The sequence below is a fragment of the Hydra vulgaris genome, chromosome 12 (assembly GCF_038396675.1).
Source record: "Hydra vulgaris chromosome 12, alternate assembly HydraT2T_AEP".
In the NCBI taxonomy this organism is placed as follows: domain Eukaryota; kingdom Metazoa; phylum Cnidaria; class Hydrozoa; order Anthoathecata; family Hydridae; genus Hydra; species Hydra vulgaris.
Genome location: NC_088931.1, coordinates 71,589,552 through 71,616,112, shown reverse-complemented (window position 1 = coordinate 71,616,112; position 26,561 = coordinate 71,589,552). Strand labels below are relative to the sequence as shown.

The window sequence follows — 26,561 nt, the reverse complement described above, 5'->3', positions numbered from 1 at the left end:
GTTTTGTCTTGTGAATTGTATTATTTTGTGATTTGCATTGTTGGCAAATTTTTTTTTTAATTTTATCTTTTCAAGGCATGAGGGGTACTAGAATTGAAGTTACACATTTTTCATTTTTTCTGCAACTTTTTTTAAACCCTTTTTCGATTCTATAACTCTGAAACACAACTTTTGGCAACAAGGTTACTGTATGTAAAAACAAGTTGAGTGCAGTTCTGTTATGGACTACTATCTATTAAACAATAAAATACTATATGCAGGCCTTGTGATGAAGCAGGAGCAATCGCTCTGTGCATGTTAAACATGCCCGTAAATGTCCTTCCGGGCGCAACAAATAGTGCTCTCTAGTTTTGTTGCGAAAGTAAAAAATTGCGCTCGTCTGAAGAACTTGCGAGGGAGAAAATTAAAGTTAATTTTATAGAAAATATAATTATAATTTTTTTGCTGAAGTCAAAATATGTTTAAACAGTAGAGTTTGCATATTGTTAAATAAAGAAGTTATATTTGTAATAAAGTACGTCGCGCATAATTTATGCGTGACATTAATTTTAATTTATGTGGCATAAATTCAAAATAATAAATAAAAAAAACTTCTTAAAAATAGCTTTCTATTCAATCGCCTAAAAAATAGAAAATAACTTTTTTCTGTTTCTGGTACTCCTGGAAATTATGTACTTAGTAATAATCACTTTTGTAAAGCCAATACTGGAAGACATTGAAGGCAATTCATGTACGTATGTAAACAAACAAACTCATTGAAGTAAAGGAATAGAAAGTTTGGCGCCTTTTAAGTCAGATGCTTTCAAAATCAAATTCGTTTTAAATGTACATAAAGCTAAAGGCCCCAAACTTTCTATTCCTTTACTTCGATGAGTTTGTTTGTTTACATACGTACATGAATTGTCTTCAATGTCTTCCAGTATTGGCTTCCGAAATTGGAGGAAGAGTCTTCATTGATGGAGTACCTGAAGTTTCAAGCCCTGAGGTTAGTTTTCAAATCTAATAACATATATATATTTTTATATATTTTAACTTTCAAAATCTTAAATAATAATTTTATGAATTACATTGTTTTTTGATTTGCATTGTTTTATTAATTGTTTTGTCTTGTGAATTGTATTATTTTGTGATTTGCATTGTTGGCAAATTTTTTTTTAAATTTTATCTTTTCAAGGCATGAGGAGTACTAGAATTGAAGTTACACATTTTTCATTTTTTCTGCAACTTTCATGAATTGCCTTCAATGTCTTCCAGTATTGGCTTTACAAAAGTGATTATTACTAAGTACATGATTTCCACGAGTACCAGAAACAGAACAAAGTTATTTTCTACTTTTTAGTCGATTGAATAGAAAGCTATATACTAAGTACATGAATTGCCTTCAATGTCTTCCAGTATTGGCTTTACAAAAGTGATTATTACTAAGTACATGATTTCCACGAGTACCAGAAACAGAAAAAAGTTATTTTCTACTTTTTAGTCGATTGAATAGAAAGCTATTTTTTAAAAGTTTTTTTTATTTATTTTATTTTCTGCTTTTTAGTCTTGATAAAATTGAATTATTACACTTATTGATTATGATTAATATTCAATAAAAATTTAATTTGAATTCTGTATATAATAATTAACAAAAATATTTGGAGCATATTTTTTTTTATTAATAATTTAAATGTTGGTTGGGTCTTCTTCTCAGTTGATGTGTTTGTTCTTTTTTGGACGCGTTTTTATTTGTTTGAAATTAACAAATGGAATATTTGTAAAATTTTTAATTAAATTTATATTGATACTTAACACTTTTTGATGCCCTCTCGGTTTCCGATATTTTTTTTGGAGTTCCAGATCTAACCAACGGGGAGGTGGGGTATTTGTAAATATAAAATACTTATTGAATCAAATGTAACAAATATAGCTATTGTTAGTCGGCAAAAGATTATTTGTAAAATTTCAGGACTGTACGATCAAAAGAATTGCTTCAAAAAGCGCTGTGAAGTTTTGGCCTCCACAAAAAAAAAAAAATGCGGACTCGTCAGTGAGTGAATAGAAAGCTATAAAAAATGATTTATTTCTTCTATTTGAAAGCTAAATACAGCATGTTTTGTTTTTTAAATTCCAGTTAAACTTTATCATATTATCCTCTTAATTGCACCCTGGTTAGGTCAAACCATTCGCTAATTTGTATAGTTTTTTAGGGTCCATTTGACAAAAAACTTTTCTTTGAATTGCTAAACTAGAACTTTCTTTGAATTGCATAAAAGTCCATGTAATAAATTATCAAAACTTGCAACATTTAAATGAAAATTCCAAACTTAAATGTTAAAAAATTAAATATCTAGCCCAATATTTGTAAATATCTAGCGTAATATTTATAAATATCTTATAAATAAATATCTAGCGTAAAAAATTTATCAAACTAAAACTTCACTTAAAGGTTCAATTTCATACAGGTTCGATCACATTCTATTAATTAATGACTATTATATTTAAAATTCAAAAACATCAAAACGTTGGAGTATCAAATATTTTTTGTCAAATATAAGTTAATAAACTAAATATATTCACTGATATCTTCGAATCGGTTAAGCTTATATTAAAGTCTATTTATTAAACTATTTAAAGCTAAATGCAACTATAAAATTAAAAAAAAAGTTTCAATAAACAATACGTATAACAAATATACTTTGTTATATAATATAATTTAATAATATTTATATACAATACCCTATTTACAGTGCATGTAATGAATAAAATCGCCCAGCGCAAAATATTGCGCTGGGCGATTTTATTCATTACATGCACTGTATGTATATGCCATATATAATACCATTTAAAACATAAGAAAATACTAAACTGTATACTAATCTTTATACCATGTTCAATAAATATTCAAATATATTAATGTAAACTAGACACCAAAATTTTATTGCTTTCAATTGGAGTAGATACTTTTAAAGGAAATAAGAGTTTTTGTTAAAAAAAAATTAAAAAAACCTTAATTAAGTTAATTAAAAGCTTTTTTTTATTTGTTTAATAAAATAAGTTTGAAATATCAAACTTAAATAAACCGCTTTAAAGCCACCTTTTTCAAAATAATAATAATATCTTTTTTTTATTTTCATTTTATTTTTAGAGTGGTTTGATTGATTTCTCAACAATAGATGTCATACTTTTGACTAATTTTTATAACATTCTTGCTCTTCCTTATGTAACTGAGGTAATAAAATTTATTATGTTTGTAAAAATTTTTTATTTATTTTTGCTAATAATATATAGTTTTTAATTTACAATAATTTTATCAAAAATTTTATTTTATTATTTGATTTATTTTTAATAATTAAAAATTTTTTTTTTGCTCAATAAGAATTTGCATAACGCTCTGTTAAACTCAATTAAACAGAAAGATGTGAATACAGACCTAAGTTTATCACATTCAAAGTTATGCAAAATATTTCTGTATTATATTTAAAAGGGTTTATATGTATACATGTGGAAGTAGTTAAAATCAATTCAAATTATTTAATTGCAAATTTACAATCCCTGGCCGAACTATTAGATGCACTAAATTTTTTTTTGTGATCGAATTCTCAAGGCTATCATATGACGAATGATGCTCTCAAAAAACTCTCAAGGATGCTCCTAAACACACAGTTTGGAGAAAATTAAAAGATTTACAGTTTTAAGGCCCCAAGTTAACTGCTGCAATCTAAGCAAAGCATATGATGCGAACCAAACAGTGGCATATTAAAATATGGATTTTAGGAGATCAGTAAGTTGGTATTATTTCAAGAGCACTATATATCTGTATGTGGTAAAAGATATAAGACTAAATCAGTACAAAAAACGTGCTACAAAATTGGTAAACTCCACAGCACAGAGAATGATTTCCAAAGACCTAATATGTGATCACAAAAAATTCGCAACTTTTAGAAAAGATAATTTATTTGTGGAATTATCATTCTAAAATGCAGTACATTGATAGCAAACCACACAGAAATAGTACTAATAGCAGGTGCCTCAACATTAATATTTAATTTTATTGTGTTAAAAAACACAATTGGAATGTAAATGTATTACATTTACATTCTATTTTCAGATATGTATATGTATATGCATATGCTTTTTTAATGACAATTTTATAACAAAGACATCTTTTGACTCAACATTTTGATGACTTAAAGTATATATTCTTATAATTCAATCAAATACACTTTTTCTTTGCATTCCTCTCTCATTAAAATTGCTTAATCAGGGTTCAATATATAGTTTTTTATAGATTTATATATTGGTATAATATATATTGTAGTTAGAACAATGTTATTAAACAGATGACTCTAGCATTCAAGATTTTGACTCTAGCATTCAAAATTTTGCTAATTTGATGGTGCCAATAGCTCGATGTTTTTCAGCCTACAGTTGGGAGTTTTGCTGATTAAATTGTGTCTTCTTACCACTTTCTAATTTTTTTCATCAAATTTCCTCAAAAAAATAAAACTACTGAAACCTGCTTAATATGACATTAACTAGTCAACCTTGTTGATTAACTTGTTGATAACAATTTACCAACTAGCTTTAAGATGACATCAACTTTTCGGAGTTTTTAAACTTTCAGCATTAACTTATTTTGCAACAGAAGTTTATATTTAGTTTAAAATGATTTAATCATATGCAATAAATAAATAAAATTTTCTTTCTGACAAGTTAAACTACTTGATTAAGATTTGAAAAAGAAAATTGTTAAAGATGATCAAGTAAAGTATAATTTAGTATTTAATATTAATTTTTATCTTTATTTTTAGTATTCTGGGTTTAATGGTAAAGTATTTGCAACTGAGCCTACCTTGCACTTTGGAAGGTAAACATTTTTTTTAATGAAACATTTTTTAATCACAATAAGGAGTCATTTTTTTGTTTCAAATTTATTTTATGGTTTCAAGTTTATTTTATGGTTTCAAGTTTATATTATGGTTTCAAGTTTATTTTATGGTTTCAAGTTTATTTTATGGTTTTTGTAATTATTAAGTTTATATTCGTTTTTATTGGTACTTTTCTCAGACCTCTTACATTTTGATGTAAGAGCCACCTGCTTATGTTAATTAAATGTTAAAGTAAAAACATGCAGAAGAATGGCATAGTTGAAACAAGTATATATATAGCTAAAATTGAGTAATATTTTAATAATACAAATTAATGTAAATTAATTAATTAAAAATTTAATAATACAAATAATGTAATTTAATTAATTCATTAAAATAAAATAATTCAACTATTATATTGCAAACTGTGTAAATCAACAAACAATTGATAGTTTGTTTCACATAAATTTATAAAAATAGGTTTTTGAAAAAAATATTTTACTTTGCTTTATTCAAAACTTTTAAATTAAAAAAATAGCAACAAAAGTTAAACCACCTAAGTAAAAAATTTTTTAATTCAAATTTTAAAACCATATTTGGATTCTCCATAAAATTCTGCACCTTTTAGTAACACCCAATTTTTTTAATTTAAAAAGTCTATAATCAACACACCCTAGTATGTAGGTCAAACAAATAGGACTATCCGTAATAGAACATAAGAACACACATATTAATTCTTATGCTTTTTAAAATTTGTCATAATAATGGCAAGTTAAATTTTAGAATATTTTAGCCACAAGCAAGAACTAACTAAAACCATGCTGGAACCTTTATACATAAATAAATTTAAAAATATTCTTCTTGATGGTTGTATGGGATCAAGTAGTCTAAGCTTTCTAGACTTGTTTTCTAGAAATTTTTGTTGTTTTTGTTGTTATGTTTGTTTGTATTGATTCACTCATGCGCAACATTGTAATATATAGTGCTGTTGGTACATAAATTATTTAAATTAAGTTTATCAAAACTATCATGTGTAAGTAAATATTTTATTTTGTTAATAAATGAATATTTTATTTTGTAAATAAATTTATATTTTATTTAGCAAATAAATATATATTTTATTTTATGAATATTTATTTTGAATACCAAAAATAAAGTGTTTTGTCACATTGCTGATTTTTTCTATTTATTCGCAAATATAAGTATATTCAAGGAACTCAAATTAATAACTCTTGCATAAAACCTGCTAATTTAGCATGGTTGATTTTCAAACTTTCACATTTGATTTTCACTTTTAAATTCCTCTCTTATTTCAACTTTCTTATTTCAAATTTCAATTAAATTATAAAAAACATTATATTGACTTAAATTAAAAAAAAAAAAATGATTTAAATATTAGTTTTTTACTTTATTTGATAAGTATATACAGTTAGGATATAAATGTTTATTTATAATAATAATAATAATAATGATAATAATAATAATAACTTTGAACTTTTTCAAGAACTGATATATCATATTTCTTTGACGGATTCCAGATTGGTGCTGCATATTCGTCAAGGAAATGAACAAAGGCTTTATACAATATTTTAGCAATTGAGATGATGTAAAATTATATGAATATATTTTCCTCAAGAATTTGTATAAAATTTAAACGGAAGATTTTTATTTTAAAATTTGAATTTTAGATATTATACATCTTAGTTGAAAACTAAAAACAGATTGAGAAATACATTTTGGCCTAATATCGCGTAATAATTTTATTGATATTGATTGATTTAGAAATACAGCAAGATTTTTTTGAAATACCAAATTATTCCAATAAGTGTTATAAATTTACTACAAAAATTTATATGTATACTTAATTTATTTTTATGACAGTAAACAAGACCTTGAAAATTTGTGTCAAATTTTCAAGGTCTTGTTTACTGTTATTTTTAGTTATTAACTTTCTACTCACCTCATAAGTTTGGACAAATCCTTCTCTCTTTTCATGAGTGTACACTCGAATTGAAGTTTCTGTGACTTGCTTTATGCAACATTCAACAGATTGTCCATGACATGGTTAATTTGGCTCCTACATAGGATTTGATAAAAGCACTTTGATTTCAGTTGTTAGAGAGGTAGTTAGGACTGGTTTATAAACCAGTGACTCCCATTATATCAGGTCTACCAATTTTTCAGCATTAAAGTTCAGAACAAGAGTTTTTCTTGGTCCGGGAGAAAAATCACTATTTTGTAGATTTTTATTTCCAGTAACTCTAAATATCTTTAAGCTTATTAATAACTACACTTCTATTCTCTTTAGTATTAGGACACAACAATGTTTTTAGTACTGAAACAAAACCAAGCTGATCTTTGAATGGAGGGTGATACTATTTAACAACAGTTGCTGCAATTGGTAAAGTACATGTTTTGGATCTTCTATCTAAGAATGTTTAACTTTGATCTTAAACCAGCAAAGAAAATAAACACTCACAATGAACTCGAGTTATAAGATCTGTTTTGTTGACTTAATTCTAATCATTTAATTTAAAATTTAAATTAAATTTTTTATTTGTTTTTATTTTAATATAATTAAAGTAAAATGTTTGTTTTGTTGTTTTTATTTTAATTATTTTATTTTAGAATATAAAATTTTCGTTAAGCCGTTTTTGTTTTAATTATTTTATTTATAATTTAAATTATAAATTGTTAAAATTAAAACAAAAAAATAAACATGTTCATTTTTTTGTTTTAATTTAAATATAAATATTGGGTGTCTGCAAGTGCTGCAGCTGCAATTGCTACTAATAAGCGACTGGGGCTGAAATTTGACTGGGGCTAGGGCCAGGTTTGATAAAATACAGCCGGGGCTATGGCCAGGTTTGTGACCGGGGCTGCATAAACATTTTTACATCCCAAAGTTTTTTTATTTTATTCAAAATTCATGTTATATATTGTATGTATATGAATGTATAAACATCATTATGATCAATATGATCATCATAATCGTTACCATCATCATGATCATCATCATGATCATCATGATCATCATCATCATCATCATCATCATCATCATCATCATCATCATCATCATCATCATCATCATCATCATCATCATCATCATCATCATCATGATCATGATCATCATCATCATCATCATCATCATCATGATCATGATCATGATCATGATCATGATCATCATCATCATCATCATCATCATCATCATCATCATCATCATCATCATCATCTTCATCATCATCATCTTCATCATCATCATCAGGCTTAAGCTTCCTCTTTTTTGCTGTTTCTCTTATATTAACTCTTTTATGCTGCTTCTCTAATATAAATCAAGAGCATTTACTTTCCTTAACTAAAGCTCACTCATACAATATGTCAGGCACTCTCTTCAATTTTCTTTTTTCTACCACAACCATTTTCTCCTGAAGCTGCTACCTCTCTATGTGCTGATACCTAAATTACCTAAATTAAATTTAATCTTCTCTAACAAATGTTGTTAGATACAACGTTTTTTTTAATCCGTCAAAGGTTATGCCTCGTTTTCTTATCTTGCTAGAGTCACAACACAAATGCATCTGATCATCTTCTCTTTGGGCAAATACTACATCATATAAATACTGAAGTTTTTATAAATATAAAAGGATATTGTATGCCAGCATCTAAATAAATAGCAAACATATATGTTTATATCCATATTATGTATGCATAAATGTGCATCTTGGAAGCTTTTGTTCCTTCTGGAATAAAAGCTTGGAAGCTTTTATGCCGTCTCTTCAATTTTAAGTCAAACCTGATCCTACTCAACATTTTTCACCATCTTGAGCAGTTGCTGTATTAAACCGTAATCATTTATTTCATCTTTTTTACAAGAATATCTCTCTTAAGAACAAATGTCCTTTTATTATTGCAACAAGCCAGTGTTAAAAGCTCCTGTCCAATGTTAAGCTCTGTTATTTTCAGCTTACTAAATCTTGTATCTTATTTCAAGTTTTAGGTTCTAGACGTTGACGAATCAACTTTATACTCTTGCCTTGACAAAAAGTCTTCACTTTTTGGTTGCTTAGAACAAGCAGACAAAGACTAAAAGCACATTGTAAACGTAATTAGGCTTTATTTGCCAAGCTTGACCCACTCTCCCTTTGTTGCAAGGTTGTATTTCTTTTTCTACAAATACTATCATGGTCAATGCTTAAATGAACCATCATCTCTATTCAGTTTTTCACAGGAAGACTTGTGATCGCACACAATTATATGACCACGCAAAAAATACTTTGTTTTGACAATTTGACCAGCTTTTAACAAGTTTTCAAAATTTAAAAATGCGCTAAAAAAATTTACTCAAACTTATCTAAAAAAAACTTTACTTTAAAAAAGAAAAAAAAATCTTGACAAAAGAGAAAATAATAAAAAAAAAAAAAACTAAAACAAAACTCAACAAATTAAAATGCTTAGTTTATTTAAATCATGTTTTTAATTATGTTCGGAATAATTTCTTATCTTCTTTAATGTTTATATAATATTATCGGAAACCCTTAAAATAAAAAGAACAATTTACTTTTAATGATTGTTTAAAATAAAATAAATAAAAAACTCTTGCTTAATTTAAATTATAGTGTTTTTTTTTACTAATTTAAAAACATCAGTTTCCATGTAAATGTAAACTAGTAAAAAATTACGCATTAAAAAACTTTCAAAAAAAAAAATTTCATTCTTTGTTTTAGCATTTGTATTTTGTTTTTTTAGTTAAATTTGTTATAAAAAATTAACGTTTATAATAAAAATAAATATTTATACAAAAAACAAATAAACAAAAAAACAAACAGTTTATTAATACTTAATGTAAAAATTCATTAGAAGTGTTTTGTTACTTTATTAAAAAGTGTTTCAATAATATAAAAGCATTAAAGATCAAACTTATTTAATTGTAACGGCTTGCAAAAACATTTGTCTTTTATTTTTAACAAAATTTTTTTAAAAATGTATCAACTTTAATGATTTTTATATTACAATTCGTTAAAGAGACTTTCGTTGTCTTAGAAAGTCATCATTTATAAAAACAAAATAATTTTTTATTTTTTAATAACATTTATTATAAAAATGCATACTTAAATAATTTATATAATATAAGTTAAAGAAATTATATACAACTGTCAATAATACTTTAATAAAAATTAATTTAGTTTCAATGTAATTTATTTCACTTAAGGTATAATTCAGAATATTTTTATTCAGCGCTTTTTGAAATGTTTTTTGAAATAGCCACGGTCAAACCGTCAAAGCAAAATGTGATTTGCCTGGACATACAATGACGTGCGATCGCACGTCTTTCTATGAAACACTGCTATTACAATAAACCAAAACTCATTCTTGCTTGGCTTTTTATTCAACAAGTTGCATCCTTTTACTGTATCTATGCCTTCATGCTATAAAAACTTTTATTTATCAAGTTTTTTTCCTTGCACATCAAAAAAACCTTATAACGCTTACTCATCTTCATGCTTTCCATTTTTATGCAACTTGCAGCTTTTTAAGTCTTCAATTAACTATTTCCGAGCTTTTTAACCCTATCCTCTGTTTTAAAGAAACTCATAACTTAATAGTGGTTGCTTGCAACCTTGTTGGAAGTAAATTAGAGTTTAAAACTATGTAAATATATGCTAGTATTTAATAAATTGTAAATGCAATTATAAAATTATAATATATTAAAAGTTAAAATTTTTTTTCTAGCCCCGGTTATCAACTCCTGCTAAATCTTAACATTTTGCTGGGGCCGGGATCGCAAAAAGTCTCATTTTCAGCCGGGGCTGGTGCCCTTATCACTTTCTAATTGCTACACCAACATTTATTGATGCAGGATTAATAATGTCTGATGATAAAAAGTTAGTTATCTACCATTGTAAAGTTTCTAGAGTGCAAGAAAAAACCATCTCTGATTTTAACAAGGATTCTGACAATATTAAAAAAGTTAAGTAAAATGTATATTTTGTGATGGGATAATTGCTCAAACCAAAAAAATGATTGAACTTAATGGGTCAAATGCAAAGTTTCAAGTAACTGGGAAAGAAGAGAACTATTCTGTTTGTATAGAACCTGACAAAAATATTTTACTTTACTCCTGAGAAAGCAACAAAAAATGTTACACTTTGCATGAGATAGTAGCAAATAATATTTTTTGTATGGTTGACTGAGAGATTGACAAATCTTTAATGGCTGTTGAAGGAGACTCTACAAGCGTAAACACTGGAGTCATCAAACATGTAGAAATAAAATTTAGAAAAAAACTTGTTTTGTTCATATGTCATTTCTATACAAATGAGTTGCCACTAAGACATCATATAATCAACTTAGCCAAAACATTATTAATGAAAAACTGGGCCTGTTTAACATTCAAGATGATTAAATGCTAACAGAATATGTAGAATATGGAGCTCTAAACATGTACTTTACCAACTGCAGCGACTGTTGTTAAATAGTATCACCCTCCATTCAAAGATCAGCTTGGTTTTGTTTTAGTGATTGTATACTACCAGTGATGTATCCTGGCTGATTTTGAAACCAGTATACCCATTTTCAAAATCAAAGAAAATTTTTAAAAATTAAATTAAAATTTTGTTAAGAATATAATAAACTATTATTAATTGATATGTTCAATTGTTATACTTTTTTCAATTTTTGATCAAGTTTTGTTTTGAACCTGAGATTGTCCACCATGTTTTGTTCGTTACTGTATGAATTAAATGTCTGAAAGTTTAACTTATTAATATTTGTAATATATTGAGCTGCAGTTATACAAAAGCAATCATTTTAAAATCCTTATTAAAACAATATCATTGTCACTTGGTATTGCATTATATATTTTTAAAACATTCTTTTTTTTTTTTAGATTATATATGGAAGAGTTGGTTTCTTACAATGAATCTTTTCTTCAAAAAAAGAAATTCACTCTGTGGAAGAATAAAGATATACAAAAGTGATGTATTTTACATTTTAATAACCAAAATAAACGAAAGAAAAGTTGTGTTTAGTGTTGTGAGGAATGAGATGATATATATATATATATATATATATATATATATATATATATATATATATATATATATATATAATATATATATATATATATATATATATATATATAAATATATATATATATATATATATTTATATATGTATGACAGTTACTTATTTTATATCATCGTCATTGTCATCATCATCATCTTCATCATCATCATCATCATCATCATCATCATCATCATCATCATCATCATCATCATCATCATCATCATCATCATCATCATCATCATCATCATCATCATCATCATCATCATCATCATCATCATTTACATGCTGTAAATCATCATCATCATCATCATCATCATCATCTTTACATGCTGTAAACTACCTTAGTCTTCTTTGACGTGCCTTATTAGATACACTTACTATATGAAATCTTTGTTTAAGAGCATTGCTTTTTTTATTATTTACATCATTCGTGAGTCACACCACACATCTATCTTATTATCATCTTTCACTGTTTCACTGCCATACATAATAATGCTCTGTACACATGTGGTGTACAAGTTTCATTTAATCTTTAATGCATAGCTTTGTGTAAGAAGCAGAGATAATCATCTAAACATGGCCCAGGCACACCTTACTCTTGCTCTTGATGCCTCTTCTGATCCACCAACTGATCTAAATGTATTTCTGAGGTAACACAACTTACCAACACACACAGCATACCTATCTTTACACCTTGATTTATTTTAATCTTTTTTTTTTTTGACTTCTCTGTAATATGTTCATTTTTCAAACTCAGAAAAGGGTAAAACAAAAACAACTAAGGTAAAAATAAAAACTTTTATTTTACTTTTGATGTGATTGGTACTTAGGTATAATTTTTAACCAAATTTTGGTGTTAGGGTGAACATAAAAACTAACAGTAGGAAGTACTTTTTCAAAGAAAAGTATTTTCATTCTTAAGTATCTCTATTATTTGATAAAAGTTCTTTAGATTTTATTCTTCAAACTAATAATCTAACAATTTTTTTTAGGATTAAGATTTATTTTTTTATTACGTCTTATTTAATAGATACATCTATTAAAATGTGTGAAAAAAATTTTCTAAAATTTTCTAAATTTTTTTCAAATATTCTTAGATTTGAGTTGTTTTATGTAGTTATTAGATTTTTACCTTCTCTATTTTTTTTATATTTTTACCTTTTCTATTTTTTTAGATTTTTACCTTCTCCTCTATGTGATTTTCATGATGCTGTAACATGGGAAGGAATTTACAAGTGTGTTCATTTTAAAACTGTTCATTTAATTTTTGCATAAAAATTTATTTTTTGGTTTCTCTTATTTTAAAATTTTTTTAATTAAATGCAATAGTACATTAGTAAATAAACTTTTGTTTTAGTGCTCGAGATGTTTCAAGTTCTATATCTAAAATACAATGTGTTGGATTTTCAGAGAGAATAGTAATATTTTATTTCTTTATTTAAAAAAAGTGAAGCACTTTTAACTGCAGTCATAACGGAATCATAACTGCAGTCATAACTTACAACCATTCTTATTTTAGTCAATTTAAAGGACTTTAGAGCTGGTTTTTACCATCCACACTATAATATATATATATATATGTATATATATATATATATATATATATATATATATATATATATATATATATATATATATATATATATATATATATATATATATATATATATATATATATATATATATATATATATATATATATATATATATATATATATATATATATATATATATATATATATATATATATATGTATATATATATATAACCTTCATGCTTCAAACAGTGGACTTTACAGTCTTGAACTCATTAGCATGTTCCCAATTGCTCACACTGTTTTGAAGAAAGTGTGATGGAAGTCCTGTGATGCTGAAAAATCTTTGTGTATTAAATGTGACAAAGTCCTCCAGTTTCTTTTCTTGGATAACTGAGCAGTCCACATTAGCCCGTTTCATAGGTATCTGAACTGAAACATTGTTCAATGCTTGAACCATTTTGACCTTCGTCTCAGGGTGAACCTCATCATCAAAAAAGCTAAAGCAACAAGTTCCTCAGATAGGTACCAGAGATACCATTTTAACTTCTTCACAGCAACTTTCGAGATCTCAGGATGCTGAGTCTTGTAGGTATCCAAGTCTTTCAAGAACTGCAAGTCTACAAGTCTAGGAGCTGAGGTTGCTTTAGGAGATCTGTACCAGGCTGTAATGTACAGTCGAACCGTGAAAAGGCAAATATCCCTTATTCCCTTCTCCTTTCTTTTTGTCAACCTGAATTGGTCTCTTAACATCCAAATCTTCAACGCATAAATAGCTTTTGCCATCCAGCGAGCACAGTGTAGACCGGCAGGAGCTCTAAATGAAATGCCCCTCAAAGGTACTCCTCCCAAAAAAACAATAGACAACTCCAAAGGTTCTCGGTAGTCGTCACGAGGTTGAAAGATTTGTAGTTGATCTTTGCAAATGACGATTTATTAATCAGTGATATCGGTAAGAGCATTTGAAGCGTTCTTATCAGACTGTGCTGTGTGGTACTTTGTAGAATCAAATGAGACCCAACTTTTCTGAAATCTTTTAAAGAGTGGTATGTCAGGTTCACTTGAAGGGCCGAGATACAGCAAAACTACTGCTTCAAAAATAATTTCCAAGAATGTGGTGACGACATGCCAACCACAACAAAGCTTTCCCAAACTTCTGCTCTAGAAGAATGCAAGCCCCATTTCTTGGCCCAGTATTGGCTGCAGTAGAATCAAAGCACATGCACTTTACTTGATCGTTAATTCCCCATGCCACTGACACATCATGCACTGCAGATGTCGTATTTTCACCTGTTCCTGATGGTACATTTTGGGACACTAAGAAGCTGCTGCGCTCCTACTCCAGATACTAGAATTGGAAGTTGGTCAACAGTTTCTTTACCAGTGATGTCAGCAAGTAATTTTCCATCCCAATGAATACATAAAGGAACTTCTGGTTTGAATTCCTTCCTTAAACCTTCTGCTATCTTCTTGCGGTGTTTTATTCGTTCCCTTCGAATGGAAGCTGGATTAGCATTGTGTTCTGTTGGATCATGAACAAGAAGTTGTAATGCCTGTGTTAACACAAGTGCCGCCCCACGGTTACTCAATTTAGCCACATCTAAATTAGCCGCCAACTTCTTATTCAGTATACTTTTCCTGCCACGTCTAGGACGCTTTGGAGCCGATGTACCTGAAGTTGATGACTCAGGGTCATCTTGGTTACCAGACAAGGTATCTTCTTGAGTTATGCTATCTTCTTTAGGGTTATCTTCACCTTCAGATGATGATGAAAGAACAACTGTTTCTTCTCGAGATTTTCTTGCCATCTCCTCTCGGTCCCTTTTTCGGTTCATTTCTTTTTGTCTTTTTCTTGATACTTCTTCTTGCTTTGCCAATTTCTTATTTTGCCTCTCCAAATTTTCTCTCTTTGGCATAATAGAAAGTCCTTATCCTCCTGAATGGTGATCATTTCCAATGTGTTGGCATGGGCAATATCGAATAGTTCTTCTAACCCTTTATTCTATTGGTCTTCGTTTTGTTTCAAATAATCTGAACACTTAGCTTTATTCTCTTTATTTTTCTTCAACTTTTCCCATTCCTTGTAAATGTTTTCGATTTTAGGGACAACGTGCCACTCTTATTGCACTAGTATTCAGGCTTTTGACCAAACTTCAAAAACATCGTTTGCTGTGAAATGTAATGCTTCCCTAATGCTTAGCCTGGCAATCTGCTTGTAATGGAAGAAAAGGGCCAACACTTCCCTTTTTGATGGAAGCATAACACTATCTAAAGAAGAGGACATCTATCCAATAAGCCATATCTCCGTTTTCTTTCTGGTAGCTATCGTTGCACTGGTTGATGAAGCCATCATTCTACAGTAGTTACACTAGTTTAACCTGCAAAAGGAACACTTAAGCATTATAGACACACTAAAAGTAAAAAAATTACTAGTTAAAAGAGGTTTGTACGCTAAGCACCAACCACTTTTGTTGCATAACATTATACGCAACATATACATTTTTAGGGTACATTTGCGCAATTCTGTAGGGTCGGTAGCGACCCCTAAAATATGAACCAAATGGCAGGGTGGCCCGTGCAAAAATCGAATCTTCAAAAATAAGAAACACCCATATATATATATATATATATATATATATATATATATATATATATATGTATATATATATATATATATATATATATATATATATATATATATATATATGTATATATATATATATATATATGTATATATATATATATATATATATATATATATATATATATATATATATATATATATATATATATATATATATATATATATATATTACATATTTATATTCACATATTGTAAACTAATTAAAGCAATAATAAGCAAACAATTTAGTAAAAGTGAACAAAATGATCAAGGGAGTAAGAGCCATCTATAAATGATGTCAGTAGATTGTAATTTATATTTATATCATCTATGAGCAGATTTTATCAAAACATCAATTTAAAAAAAATAAATAATACTATTAAAAAAAATGATGATATATTAGTGTTTTTGATTTTATTTAAGGGGGAGGTGTAACAAAAACGTTATTTTTAAAGTTATTTTTAAGAGAGTGTCAGCTAAATATTGACAGTTTGACAAAAGGAATAGGGGTATCAAAAAACCAGGAAAAATCATTGATATCATTTATGGATGGCCCCTTAAGTCACATTTGTTTTACATCAAGTTCATAATCTTTAGTTTTTGACAACTTGCAACATTTAAAGAGAGAGGGTTTTAAGTTAATTTTAATTATGTTCATGTTGTTAAATATTTGCTTACTAATATATGTAGATATAAAAACTGTCAAGAGTCCAAATGCCACCAGGCTGGTGTTGTTTGAGAATTTGGAAGTTCTTCCCGTTTATGATGTACTGGAAATTTTACTTTCCAAGTTTTCTAGTTTTGTTTGCAAAGTTGTAAATTTTAAATCTGTTTACTGAAGATCAAATCAAGCTTTATTGACATTTTAGAACAACAAATTATCTAAAATGTATTCTAATGAATACATTTTACATATAATTTTTAATTAATACTATTTAATATTACTTTGAAAGTCATTATTGGTGTGTGCATACAAATAATCAACCTACCAAAAAACTATTATTTGTAGGCAAAAGAATCTTTAAGTTCTATAATTTTATACAATGTTATTATAATTGCGTAGAGCCATGAATGATTCATCTAGCATATATTTAGGCGCGGCTATCAAGGATGCGGGTTCAACTCCTCTAAAGAAATTGATATTTAAATTTTTTATGTTTTACTATAAAGTAGTTTTATATGTTTTAACTATTATTGATGTTTAATTATGATTATATTTATTTATTATTTATATTTTTTAAAGTTTCACATAATAATCGATAGATACATAAACTTAATTGTAGCCACAGTGTAGTTATATACATCAACTGACTTTTCAGGTATGGGGGAAGTGAAGTGTATATATATTATTTTTTGCAATCCTATAATTAGATATAAAGTTGTATAAATTAACAGTGACTAAACTGACAAATAACCACAAAAGATATTTAATTTTTGCTAAGTATATCATTTAAATAACTTCTTTAAAAAAAGTCAATTTAAAAAGTCAATTCTTATAAAACTTAAGTCAACTTAAAATGTTAATACAATTTAAGTTAAATTGGAATAGCCGCAGTCAAGTGTATATACATCAATTGAGGGTTTATGATTTAGACTAGGCATGCTTTTAATAGTTTTTCTAGATTTGAGACTTAAAAGAAAAAAAAGTTGCATCACAAAATTGAATACCCCCACCAATTACTAAACTACCCCCCTCCTTATCGCGTGATGTAATTTGTTGACAACCCCTTATTCATTTTTAAAATCACCAAACAAGTACTGCCTCAATAAGGCAAAAAGAAACAAGTCAAAAAAATATGCCTTTTTTTATTATTAATGCTGGGAAATGATTTCTTTTACCATGGGTCATACTCAGGAACAAAAATTCCTATTAATTTTTATGGGCTCTGGGATTCCGGACTCTGGGGTCAACAAATAGGGACTCCTTGCACTCTGAACTCCAAATTTTTTTTTTGTTAACTTTTTTTAGTCAATTAAACAGAGCTTTTAGGGAAGAAATAGTGCCTTAAATGCTCAAAAAATTCTTTTAAATTGAAGTTAACAAACTTATTATTTTCAAGTATACATAGGGTAGTGGTGTAGCAGGAAAATTGCTCAAAATCTCTGAGTTTGTGTACCGTGCTCAAATTGTTTCTCTGTGCATCAGTCTTTACTTATTTTATACCCTTCCCAAAACTTAAATAATTAAATTGAATAAATAGCTAAAAAATAAATAATTAAATACTAAAGTAAAATAACCCACAAAAAAAAGTTATTAAAATTGTTATTATAAAAACTTGTAAACTTGTGTTTAAACCAAAATGTGGTAATGCGTTTTTTTTTAAATTCAAATGATAAATTATAGTGACTCTTTACAAAAAAACTTAACAAATTTTATTTCGACTTCCATGTAAGTGATTTAATAGACTTCAATTGCTACATTTAAAAAGACTTAATATATGATAGAATAATATCATTAAGAAAACACATTAGAAAAATTTTTTCTCTTGGTTCTGAGCAATAACAGCGCCACGGCTGCAGTTATTGCTCAGAACCAAGAGAAAAAATTCCCATTGTATTCTCCTACGGAAAAATCAGGATAATGACAACCGGAATAATGTCAATTAAGCATAATTCGGCATCTAGCTATCAGTGTACACTGAAGGTTTTGTGTACGGCAAATTCTATGATTCACCTTTTATATTCTTTAAAAGCAATGTCTGCTATAGGTGATGTATGGCAAAAACATGCTTTTTGATTAATTTATGTGCTGGGGGGCTTGCCATACACAGCGTTATTCAATGCGTTTGTGCTCTTACTGGTATAAAGTTATGTAACTGTTGGCTATTAAAATTTTATTATATATATATATATATATATATATATATATATATATATATATATATATATATATATATATATTTATATTTGATTTTATTTATGTTTGATTGCTCTTTATGTTTAATTTTATTTATGTTTGATTTTATTTATGTTTGATTTTATTTATGTTTGAATGTTCTTTATGTTTGATTTTATTTATCTTTGATTATTCTTTATGTTTATGACATTCTTTATGATTGAAACTAAACATACGAAAATAACTTAATGCTTAAAAATTAACGAACTTGTATTCTTTTTAAAATAATAATTTTAAATAAAACCAATACATTTTTAAAATTTGAACTTGCAAATAACTAACGTTTAAATTATCTGCTAATGTTAATTTGTTTAAAAGAATGCTTGCGTGCACAGATTTTCATTCTATTAAAAATAGAAGTTTGATAAATATCCAAGTAACTTAATTTTTTTTTTTAATATTAAAACAAATTTTATGCAACGTTAAAAAAATTTAAACTGAATACCTAATGCTAAAAGAAATTGTTTTATGAATGCAATTGAGAAATAAAAATTTTGTTTATCTCTTTTTGTTTGCCTCCATTAAGATGGGTTGACCTTTGATGATTCTATTTTAATTCAGTAATAGAAAGAAAAAAAAGTGCAATTGTGCAATTGATAATTTTAAATTATTTAAAAATAATTCATTCATTGCAATGGCTTCTCATCAGCTGGAAAAAGTTACGAAAAAATAAATGAAAAGATTAAATTTTATATCTCTGATTTTAATGAGCAAAGATATTTTTTTTTATCTCTGCTCATTTTAAAAACTTTTAAAGTTAGTTGTTTATAACTTTATTATCACTTGTGTGCAATTTATTTACTATTTACTAAGAAATCAGTTAATACTAAGAAGCCAGTTGTTTTATGAAACATTACTACAAAAATTGCTACTGTTATATAAAATGAGATTTTTCTAAACATATATTTTTAAGAATCCTATTATTAAGAATTTTAAATTTACCTATAAATTATTTATTCATTTATTATGTTTGCAGCTAAAACTAAATAATATAATATAAAAAACAAATAAAAAGATTTTAAGAAAAAAAAAAAATTAGAGAATAAATACATTTAAAAAAAAAATGTTCTCAGTTAAATACAGCAACTATTATATATTTTTATATTATTATAAAAATAATATGTTAAATATTTTTATTAAAACAATAAAAAAAATGTTAAATATTTTTATTAAAACAATAAAAAAAAAAGAACTTTATTCATTCATGAAAAAGAAGTTTTTAACCACAATTAAAATGTAAAGTAGTTTAAATAAGTGGAGCAAAAAAATATATATATATAAATTTAGTTAGTTCATATGCTGATATAAAATTAAAATAAATCCTGCAGTCCCAGAATCCCAACAATTTTTATGATGAGCAGGACTTTGGGTAAAAACAGGGACTACTGGATTCTGGATTCTCAGACTCACATCCCTGGTTATACACAGAAATATGTAAAACCAATTCGTATATACCATGTGGGACTTGACAATTGGATTTGTTTTCTTTTGCTGTGGCAGGGCAGAGTATTCAGACATTTTCAAAAAACATGTCTTGATATAATCTCCATCCTCCAGATTAAATGTGATGGTAAATCAGTGGTACTTTGATTGAAAGGATTTTGTCCATTGGGATTTAAAATCATAAGTTTTTATTTTAACCCAAACAAAAGTTTTCTGTTAATCATTATTGCAATTTTTTGTATATTTTTATATTGATGAATGGAAACACTCTTACTGAGTTTTCTAGTTAAAGTCTTTTAGGACTATTTTTTACTACGGGCCTCTCATAAAAACCATATAAACAATCCATCACAAAAATAACATATGTTAAAGTTACACCTCTTAATTGAGTTTGCTGATTTCTTACTCTTCATTTCATTCTTTACCCTTATTAAATTTCTTATTTGTCCTTCTAAGGAATACTGTTGTTATTTAAGCTAGTTCTTCTATTTTAGCCCTCTTTGAGACAAGGTAGTAAAATGCATTGTAAATGTTGTTGAACCTGCACTAGCAGCTAAGCTGGAGCCTCAGTCCCATCTTTGTAAAGTTCTATCTCTTTCTCTTTTCTACAAATACTAGCATGGTTGCTGCTCAAGAAAGCTATCATCACTTGCTCCATTAACCGAAACTCAAGTTCAGGTGACTCATCATTCAGTAAGGAATTTCCAAAAGGTCATTTACAAATAGTAGTTTGCAAAATATATTAGTACTGTGCAGACCTATATCTGCAGCTTTATATAGCATTTATTTAAATACTTTTTGTTATTTAAAAATCTATAGAATTTAATTCATTTTGCTTATTTTTATGTAGGATGTCTTAGGATTAATAAGGGTAACTGCTGTAAGCTCAGGGTATGCTATTGGTTCATCAAATTGGGTACTTGAAACAGATTATCACAAGGTAAAAAAATGTTGAGATTTTTTCTGGATTGAGTGGATTATATTTGTATTGCATTTTTTAAAAGGTTTTGTATTATTTTTTTTTAATAATTTATTTTATCATTTTGAATTCTTCTTGGTTTTTATTTTATTACAATAATTTAGTGTTTACTGTAATAGTTATATTATAATATTTTATTATAATAAAATTTTATTTATTACAATAATTTAGTATTTACTGTAATAGTTATATTATAATATTTTATTATAATAAAATTTTTATGTTTGTTACATGATATATAAAAGCATATTGTTCTTTTTTTATAAATTTCACAATGTGTATTATAATTTTATTTAGATATGTTATATTTCCTCTTCGTCTACATATGCAACACATAGTCTTCCAATGGAGCAAAATGCTTTGAAAAATTCTGATTTATGTATTTTGAATTCTCTTACTCCAACTGGCATTGTAAATCCTGACGCTATGCTGCGAGATTTTTGCAGCAATTTAGGTAACTTTAGTTATTCAGAGAATCAGTTTAAATGGTCTACTATCTTGACAAAAGTTATTTTAACTTGTTATTAGTCTCTATCAGTTAGTTCTATCAAAAACTAGAGTGATAACCTTAGTTTTTGATATAACTTATCATTTATTTTGAAAATGGGTGTGTGTGTGTGTGTGTGTGTGTGTGTGTGTGTGTGTGTGTGTGTGTGTGTGTGTATATAATTGTAAATGCAGTAGTGGTTTAATGGTAGAGCACTTGTTTTGTATGCAAGATGTTCGAAGTTTAAACCCTTACATATCCCTGGTAGTATCTTGCTCAACTTGTTTCTTCATGCAATGTTTGTCAACATTCGTTGTTCAGTTTGTATTTTGGCTTTAAGTGTTGAGAGAAATTTGTAACCAAAAAAAGAAGGAAATTTTTTGTTAATAACTATCATTAAAAGTGCAATTATGTCTGATTTTCATTTTAGTACTTTTTTGCACCACCTCTTTGTTACTTCTGAATGTCTGGTTTACAAACTTTTAAAATCTTTGACATGACTTTAATACCAATTGAATTCTAAGTTTCACTAAGAAATTCATAAAATTATTTTTGTTTGCTTTTAATTAGGTATTAATTATTTTTGTTTGTTTGCTTTGAATTAGGTATTTTAGGTTCCGAAATTATCCAAAAGTTTTCAATGAGCTAAAGTTCTGGGCTTCCTGACAACCGTATATGGATGTTAAATTTAATTGAAAATGTCACTTTTGCTTAAGTTTAAAGTTATATAAAGTTGCATTTACAAACTTTGTGTAACCTCTTGCACACAAAAACTTACAATATTTTATAAGTTTTTACTGAAAAAAATTCTAAAATATGATATTTATAATATTTTTCAGAAATGTTCAGCGAGCTTTAATCAAGAAAAGTTATGTCTGTTATTTAATGACTTACGTTTGGAGTAACTTACAAATCATTTAAATAACAAAATGCTAAATTTGCTTTAATTTTTGAGCGAAAGAAGAAAAAAAAAGTTAACGGAAAAGGTTAATTACTGCCCCACACAAACTTGTGGTTGATGTAACAGAACTCTTTGCATGTTCTTTCTATTTAATCAATTGATATATGTACTATTTATCTCTCTTACATATGTATCAAAATAAAAAAGCAGTACTAACTACTTTCTACAGAGTGTCCCAAAATAAACAAAACCCATTAACTCAATTTCAATTTATTATTAAAACTCCAAACATAGAAAGCTTTATCATTTTCTAAGATCTTACATAATAACAGATATATATAGAAAGTTGAGCCTTTAGCTTAATTTTAAAGTTTATTTAAACACATGCTCCAAATGACTACCATTCTGTTTCAGACATTCTTGAAGTTAGCAAGCAAAGTTGTTAACCACTTTGTGACATTCTTTTCTTTTTATTGAACAAATTTTCTGCCTGATTGCATAATAGACAATTTCAATTCAGCAACAGTCTGAGGATTATACTGATAAACTTTGTCCTTTAACATACCCCACAGGTAGAAGTCTGTGGGGTTGTCAGAGGTATAAGTCAGGCAAATGTGGTGACCATTTTGGATTACACCGCTTGCTAATCAATCAGGGAATTGCAAAAAAAAAATTTTTTTTTAACTTTCAAGCCATGGGGTTTCAAACTTATAATTTTTATTCATTACTGATTTTAAATCTGAAAAATAAAAACAACAGGGTTAAAATCAGCAAATTTATTGCAAATTTTGTGGGTTTTGTTTATTTTGGGACACCAAGTATATTACAATTGAATAAAAATTATAACTTTACCTAAATGCTGCAAAAAGTTTGTGAATACCAAATAATTATGAAAAAAATTCTTTGCTTACACTTCTTGTAATTTGCTCAGCTGTTCAAGAGTTCTAAAAATGTTGTGAATCTGCACCCAAAAGATAACAAAAGAGTCACAATTTTCAGCAGAATCAAAAGTCATCAGCCCAAGAACCTTTTCTAAAAAAATCAGAAAAATGATTCCAATCTGCCAAAGGATAGTCGTAAAACAGAAAGTCTGATGTAGATTTAAGTGGATCAAAATTTCAGGTGGTCTGAACTGATGGTGAACAAAAACAGAAACAGAGTACATGCTAAAGAAACATGGTACAAATCAAGAAATAGAGTTAAGTCCTATTTGATTTAAAATACTATTCAAATATTATTAGTGTGCAGTCTTGATAAGACGGAGCATAATAAAAAAAAAAAAAGAATAAAGAAGGACATAAAAGAAATATCAGAAGATTCAAACCTGATTTAATAATAAATAAGAGAGTTGATACATAAGTATCAGTTGATACATAAGCATCAATTGATACATAAGTATCAATTAATACATAAGTATCAATTGATACATAAGTATCAATTGATACATAAGTATCAATTGATACATAAGTATCAATTGATACATAAGTATCAATTGATACATAAGTATCAATTGATACATAAGTATCGTTTAATACCTAAGTATAAATTGATACATAAGTATCAATTGATACATAAGTATCAATTGATACATAAGTATCATTTGATACCTAAGTATAAATTGATACATAAGTATCAATCAATATATAAGTATCAAATGATACATGAGTATTAATTGATATTTACATAAGTATATGCCCATATGAGAAGTCATCAACAGTGAGATGTAACAGCCAAGTTTAAATAAGTCTTAAAAAAAGCAAGATTTCTCAGCTAATTGGTGAAATAAGACATAAAGATTTGAAATATAAAGAAATACATAAAAGTATGACATATTCAGAACAAGTATAAAATATCTACATGAAATCTACACAATCTACATATCTAGATATCTTCATGATCTACATGAAATAATAAGAATGATGAATAATCAGGAACTTTATAAAATATCAGGAGCTTTATAAAATATCAGAAACTATATAAATATCAGAAACTATATAAAATATCAGAAACTATATAAAATAACTTAAACGTTTAGTTAGATTAATAGTAGTAAAATCAGGTGAATTGGAAATTTATAAAACAGAAACAATTAAGATATTCTCTTAAAACTATTGGACTCATTATTTCTTACCATGTATATTAAGGTACCTATAATAGATGTAATATGTACTTTTATACTTTTAATCAATTTTATTTTTTGCTGTTTTGTATATATATATATATATATATATATATATATATATATATATATATATATATATATATATATATATATATATATATATATATATTAGTTAGTTAAAACTATTAAGATTAATATTTCTTAATTTTTAAAACTTTTAACTTTTAGATAATTTAAACTCTTTGGTTTAATATTTCTTACCCTATATATAATAATATCTATATAACATAATCTTAACATATACGTCCTTCATTCATAGTTTTATGGTAGTATAATCCATTTAAAATGTATTTGTTTTCTTATTTAATTAAATTGTTGAAAATAGTTTATTTTCTTGCCATTTCTTTTTTTGTTTATAGCTGTGACTTTAAAGAATGGAGGCAATGTTTTAATTCCCTGTTTTCCTTCTGTGAGTAGTTTTATTTTGTTTTCTTAATGTTAAATAATATAAATTTTTATACTATGTTATAATAAATTTTATAAATTTATAATAAACGTTTGTATTTAATAGTTCAAATATTAATTTTAATAGTTTTATATTATAAAAAATTATAAAAGCATTTCATACTCTGCTACAGAAAAATTGCTCTATATTTGTTTTGTTAATTTTTATAGTTATTTCTGATTTTGGTTATTGTCCAAAGTTCTTTCCCCTTTCTAATTTTAGTTTAATTTTAATTTAAAATAGCTGAAATATCTTTAAGATCTATCTTTCTGCTTTTAAAAAACACTAGCATCTTTGGTTCATAAACATGAATACATCTATTTTTATTGTTTTGTTGTTGATTTAATTCTTTACTTTGTTTTATCATTTTTGGTAGCGCTTCCAATGATAGTAGTGCTGATACCTAAATGTAAACTTTCAGTACTAAAACAAAGAGTTCTAATTTTAGCTATGTTTTTTATGTAGAAAAGTGGGCTAAAAAATTTGTAAAAACACAAATCGCCAAAAAAAATGTTTAAACCTAGTATGTTTTGCTTATTTGAATTTAAATAAGGAAGATTTATTTTATAATTTATTTTTATAAATACATTTCTAAACTCCATTTGTCTATGCAGTGAACAGTTTTTTCATTTGTTAAATTATTCTAGTTAAAAACACAATTTCACCAATACATATTCAGATAACACCCGTGAACCAATGGTTTTTAATTGTAGAAATTAGATTACTTTTCTTTCATCTAAATCTTTCTATGTGTTTTCCTTTTTACAAAAAATTACATCATTGCTATACATGTTTATGAACCAAAGATGATTTTTTACATATTACATATATTGCTAGTGTTTTTTATATTTATCTATGTTAAATGCAGTTTTTAAAAAGTAAATATGTTGATTCCCCATTGAGAATCTCCTCAAAAGAAACATTCAACCTGGTTGAAATCTGAATCACCCTCAGATAAAGCAATTATTCTTGCTGAGATCTGAATCGCACTCAAATAATCATTCTACATTGTCATAATTTCTAGCTTTTTTTAAATTAACTTCTCTACCCCCTGACCTCCTATTCATCTTTTTCACTTTTAATGAAATTTACTTTACAATCTCTTTAAAAGAATTGAAACTAATTCTTAGACTTTTTTTCATTTTATTATTTTAAG

General features: G+C 26.7%; 1 protein-coding gene across 3 annotated transcripts in view; it reads left to right on the top strand.

The window, feature by feature from the left end:
• The window catches only part of LOC101238721 (integrator complex subunit 9 homolog), a 63,844-nt gene that overhangs the window by 6,672 nt on the left and 30,611 nt on the right, over positions 1 to 26,561 (top strand). For all 3 annotated transcript variants that reach the window (XM_065814305.1, XM_065814308.1, XM_065814306.1), the window contains exons 5-12: positions 3,128 to 3,211; positions 4,794 to 4,849; positions 11,737 to 11,823; positions 13,091 to 13,150; positions 13,273 to 13,333; positions 21,262 to 21,351; positions 21,688 to 21,844; positions 25,320 to 25,369. In XM_065814305.1, the coding sequence (XP_065670377.1) occupies positions 3,128 to 3,211; positions 4,794 to 4,849; positions 11,737 to 11,823; positions 13,091 to 13,150; positions 13,273 to 13,333; positions 21,262 to 21,351; positions 21,688 to 21,844; positions 25,320 to 25,369 (645 nt within the window). The remainder of the gene's footprint in view (positions 1 to 3,127; positions 3,212 to 4,793; positions 4,850 to 11,736; positions 11,824 to 13,090; positions 13,151 to 13,272; positions 13,334 to 21,261; positions 21,352 to 21,687; positions 21,845 to 25,319; positions 25,370 to 26,561) is intronic.